The 5,620-nt window shown below is 44.7% G+C and overlaps 1 protein-coding gene across 1 annotated transcript; it reads left to right on the plus strand.

The window, feature by feature from the left end:
• The first annotated feature begins 201 nt into the window (after positions 1-201).
• On the plus strand, positions 202-1,822 carry LOC138593750 (forkhead box protein I2-A-like). Its single transcript, XM_069664842.1, has 2 exons — positions 202-862; positions 1,054-1,822. Exons 1-2 carry the CDS (start codon positions 262-264, stop codon positions 1,587-1,589), a joined length of 1,137 nt encoding a protein of 378 aa, XP_069520943.1. The 5' UTR covers positions 202-261; the 3' UTR covers positions 1,590-1,822.
• Positions 1,823-5,620: the final 3,798 nt, after the last annotated feature.

Consider the following 5,620-nt stretch of genomic DNA (forward strand, 5'->3'; position numbering starts at 1 on the left):
CGAGCCATAATGAGAATAAACCTTAAAATAACACGCAGCTCAGCACTGCCTGTAAAGACAGTATCGGTACTTATTGATAGGGAGATGCGGGTCCGTAGCAGGACACAAAAGAGGGTGTGACCATCCCAAACTTTTCTTCAATGGGCTACCTGTAGCGTCTCCGCGCGCTGCGCATAAATACTCCTCCCTCTTAGGATGAGTTCAGTCCTGAGGGAGACACACAGACGACATCAGGTTTTGGGGATCTGCTCATTGCGGATTATGAACGCTTTTGGACATCAACCTTCTAACCAGCAGACCAGCCCCATTCAGCACCACAGCGCGCAGGAGCTCCTAGACATGGCCGTGTACTGCGACAACTACGGTGTGTACCAGCAGAACCTGCACCACCACCACCCTCAGAGGCCGCCTACACACCCCTCCAGCTACGGCCTCGGAGAGTACACCTCCCCGTCCGCGAACCCGTACCTGTGGCTGAACGGACCCGGCATCAACTCCTCTCCGTATCTCCCCGGGAACAACGGCACCTCCTACATCCAGTCCGGATACGGGTCCAACCAGAGGCAGTTCTTACCGCCTCCTCCAACCGGGTTCGGTGGAGCAGACCTGGGATGGCTGTCCATATCCAGCCAGCAGGAGCTCTTTAAGATGGTCAGACCACCTTACTCGTACTCTGCACTGATAGCAATGGCCATACAGAACGCGCAGGACAAAAAGTTAACTCTGAGTCAGATCTATCAGTATGTGGCTGATAACTTCCCTTTCTACAAGAAGAGCAAGGCTGGGTGGCAGAATTCAATCCGGCACAACTTGTCACTGAACGACTGTTTCAAAAAAGTGGCACGAGACGAGGATGACCCCGGTGAGTCTGCAATATTTTAACTAAAACTACGAATTTATGAGATATTTTTATTCTAAAGTTGCTTTTTTGACAAAACTCTTTAATTGATTTAATTCCACCTCAACAACTGTCAGATGTCCGTTTGATTAGAAATTTAAAGATGAAATACTTATTTTGAGTTTCCCTATTTAACCCCTTTTCTTGTCTTGCAGGTAAAGGAAACTACTGGACGCTTGACCCAAACTGTGAGAAAATGTTCGACAACGGCAACTTCAGGCGGAAGAGGAAGAGGAGGTCAGACATAACCGGCTCTGACAGCACCTCTCTCCCGGTAAAGTCAGAAGACAACCCGCACAACAAGCTCTCAGACACCGCCAGCCTCCTCAGCTCCTCCCCGCCCAGCCTGCACAGCTCCCCGGCCTCCACGGAGCCCAAGTCGTCGCCGTCTCCCTCCGCGGAGCACAGCCCGTGTTTCGGCAGCTTCGTGTCCAGCGTGAACGCTCTGCTGGCGGGCAGCGGCAGCGAGGCGTCCCGGGGAGGGGAGCGGGACTACGGCTCCGGGCATCACGGCGGAGTGAGTCAGAGCAGAGAGGGGGGCATGTCCGGACTTGGCTCCTACTCGCCCACTTTAATCTCCCCGCTGAACTCTGAAAACAACAGAATGAACTATTACACATCCGTACAGAGCCTCTCCAACCATTTCAGTGTGAATAACCTCATATACAACCGGGAAGGAACAGAGGTGTAGACTGGAGGAGTAACATATCTCTCACTGTTAGCATTCGTGTTTCTTAACTAGCCTACTTTCCTTACTTATTACACACAGTCTGGTTAAGTAGGCCTCATTTTAAACTAGCACTGGAACTGAACTGCCCTTCCTAACAACAGGGAAACATACGTGTTCTGGTGCATTAAAAAGGAATATTCAGGGTCTAAACTGACATACCGCCATCATGGTTTTTCCTTGTAATCTGCAACAGAAATACCGAACTGTACAAAATTCACCATTGTGTACTTTTATTGTGTTTTATAATACTTGTAGCTGCTTTTGTGTCTTGAAAAAGAAAAAGAAGACACCTATGTACATAAAATTATTTTCATATGAAGATACACGTCATGTATTTTAGACTGAATTTTGTATTTTGTGTTTATTTAAACTGAATGTTTGAATAAAAGTCATTTATTTTAACTCAAAGAATGTCGCTTATGTGTCATTTTCCTACTTTTCTTAAGAACAAATGAGAGGAATGAGCATCAAGGCCACTTTTAAACTGTGTTTTAAATACTCACATCTGCTTTAATATGTTACTTATTATACATACTATATTTATATGCTTATTGGGTCTCTGTTTTAAAAGCTTTTTTTTAACTTGTCCTCATGAAAATCACACTAAATCTCCTTTGGGACAATTACAGTGCAACGTGAGCTGTCTTAATAGTAGTGAAATTGTTTTGTCAGCTTTGTTCAGTCGCATTCAGCTGATTGACATCCTTTAAACTCATCTTAACCCCTTTTAAAGGTCATTATTGTTTGTTGTGGTACAATTTTGTACACTAATAAGCACATCAGGGCCCTGTAATCGCCACTTTTTGGAGATTTTAAAGTTTAAACAGCAATTTAAACTCATTTTGAGACCATTCAGTGCTCTCTGCCTCTCACAGAGCCTCAATAAGAGCCGGAAAAGCCTCCTCAAACATTCTTGGTAGCACCAGAAAGTGTTGAATAAACCAGTAGAAACGCTTTAGAGCCTGTCAGGAAATCTGAAGTCAAGTGGCTGTAAGCAGTAAAGTGTGTGAGACAGAGACATTTTCCGCTTGTCACTTCCAATAGCCCCGTTTCAACAAGCAATCAGACCTTTAACTTACTTCCACCAGGTTCACAAGTTCAGCTTTTTGTCTGGGCTGGATCGGACTCAGACTGTTAACCTGTGTGCTGAATAATATTCCACCTGTCTCCATCCGCTCACAAAGTCCTGTCACGCAAAACACAGCCTGTTCCGTGTGTGGATCCTGGTAATGGGATTTGTTTTTTTGTATTGGGACAGCATGTAATGTCCTTTTGTTGTGCGTGTGACCCAGGGGACACACACACACACACACACACACACAGTGTAGTCTTGGGGAGAAAAGAGGAAATGTTCAAGTGATTTAACACCCCGCTCCGTCTTACTTTCAAACAATATGGATCTGCACGGAATCAAAGCCTGTAAATAAAAGGAAACACCTCTTAATTGGTGTATAATTGAAACCGCTCAGGCGCTCCGTGGTCGGGAATAAAAGAGAAATTAATTGACAAGACTTTCGTGCCCCTTGTTGGAACACAATGGAAGCTGGCAATTCAAGAGCTCCCCTCCTGGGCTCAAATGAAAATATTGGGATCTGAAGATCTGGGAACAAATTATCTCCCTCAGGCCACATTTTGCTCTATTATCTGCGGGGCGGACAAAGAGGATTTTTGTCACACAGGAGCCGGTTCTCACAGTAACAAGTTTGCTGTTGAAATCCTCATCATGTCCGGTGAATGGAGTGTACGGCCTTTCACGATAAGAGGCCTTTTAGGTCTTATTATTCCTGTCAGTTCTTGATCCCTCCATTCAGACCCGACTGTTTTCCCTCTGTTGAAACAGTAATTCAGTATTTAATGATAAAATCTTTTATATTATATAATTTAATGAATGTAATTAAGTACATTTACTAAGGTGCAGGTTTAAGGTACTGTTAGTTTAGTATTTCCTTTTTATGCTTCGTTTTACTTTTTTTCTTGTTCACATGGAGGAAAATAGCACTTTTTACTCCTCCCTATAAATATGACATTCACTTATTACCTTGCAGATTCAGATTTTCTAGCTGCAACAATAGTGATGTCTAAATATTTTTGCACACGTATTAATAATCCAATATTATTGTATACATTTTCTGCACCTTTTCTGCACGATTGGCACTTTTTATACTCCCTTAAATCTCTTTTTTGCAGTGTAGCTTATTTCGCTAATGATGCAAAGTATCTGAATACTTTCTCAATCACTGATAAAGAGATAAAACCTGAAGCATGCATGCAGAGCAATCAGAATCAGAAAGACTTGATTTATGCCGAGGGGAACTTTGGTTGTTGCAGTTGCTCTGATACGGAGCATACAATTATGAAATATGTGAATTATATATACAAACTATGAGCGATAAGTACGCCCAAACAGCATCCACTTGCTCTCCAAGTTCGCTTCAGCTTCCTCAGTCCCCTGAAACGTAACGCTCCAGTGCCCTGCAGTGCCTGAAGGCCACATTTACCCCGGCTCACATGAATATCAGTCAGGCCGCCGTGTCTCTGCTCTACCTGCTCCAGGGCTGAAGGGCCCCCGGCCCTGCAGAGTACCTCAGCATAAAGGTGGCCGCTGGTCTCCACACAGGCCTACCAGGCTAAACCCATAATGACGGGTTTCAGCCTCAAAGGGTCATCCCTCCCAGGCGAGGTTGGCTCATAATTGAAGGAGCAGAACTGGATTATTTTAATCCTCTTTCTTTTTAAGCGACTATGGATACACCGGCAAGTCATCCGACGCCAAATATAAAGAGCTGGGAGGAAAGGTGCATCGTGTGCTTCACCTGCAGGGAGAGAACAAACCTGACAGCTGCAGAGAGAATACAAATACACAGGAAATAATGCTGCTTCTGCTGAGTTAAGATATATTCTTAAACTAGGAGATCAAATCTTAGATTTTGCGTCTGGAAAGACACGAGGAGGAGTCGTCTGCAGCTCGGGACCTGGAGGCTTGTGCATGTTAGGAAGTGATTGACACGAGCTGGAGTGATGGATCACTGCTGGCTAAAGCTGCACTCAGCAGTGAGAAGTGAGAAACTCAACTCCCATTAGCTGTTAAGCGAGATCTCCTCAGCTGATATAAAAAGCTACGAGAAGAACACTTTTAACCCGCCTTCGCGACACAAGCTGCTTTTAAAGAAGTACATGTGCCGGATGTTGCAGGCTTTATTTGATGCTGTGGAGGAACTCGGGCTTTGTCAGGCACTTTGTTGGTTTGTAAAGCTTCAGGACTCCAATAAAAAGATGTGTCCTCAGCCTAATAATTCTCCACAGCCCGTATAACACTACCTCGCAGACAAATCTGAGGGGTAATATGAAAAAGGAGACCAAGGCGTCTGACCCCAAGTTGAAGAACATGATAGCTTGGACACAGGGGGGCTGATTGCAGTCTGGATCGACCCTGAAATTTCACATCTGTTTGTAGCAGTCAGCGGGCATTACAGGGATAATCTCTTATATTACAGCTCAATCTCTGGAGGAAGTTAAATATTTAAGAGAACAATATGATGACAGCTACTGGGGAAGCTGTAAGGAGGAGGGGGTTAACGTCTCCTCGCTGTACTTTAAAAGTGATAGCTGAGGAGAATGTCTATCAATTGGCGTGACCTGATTCGGTTTCATCATCCCCCATCCGAGGCCCATAAAAAGCCTGACGTATGGGCCGGTAACGGCATGGGATCCCCGCTCGGGACAGGCAGACATATGGATTATTTTATACAGAACAGGAGCCACTGCAGCGCACACTGCTCGCTTGTTGAGAGCATGTGAAAACATATGCCTCTTACTGCAGCAGTTGTCATACTTTATACTTACATTAATTGGTTTAGATAAACACTCGTCTGTGTGTACTATATGTCTGCTAACAAACAAGCTTCCCATCATGCAATTTGTGGCGTCTGCTGTCCGTATAATTTATATTTCATCATGTCAGTCTGGCTCCATCCTCGTGCGATCTCTGGTTG

Source organism: Semicossyphus pulcher, unplaced genomic scaffold (genome assembly GCF_022749685.1).
Source record: "Semicossyphus pulcher isolate SPU_LCO1_2020_fin unplaced genomic scaffold, fSemPul1.0.p SCAF_16, whole genome shotgun sequence".
NCBI lineage: Eukaryota > Metazoa > Chordata > Actinopteri > Labriformes > Labridae > Semicossyphus > Semicossyphus pulcher.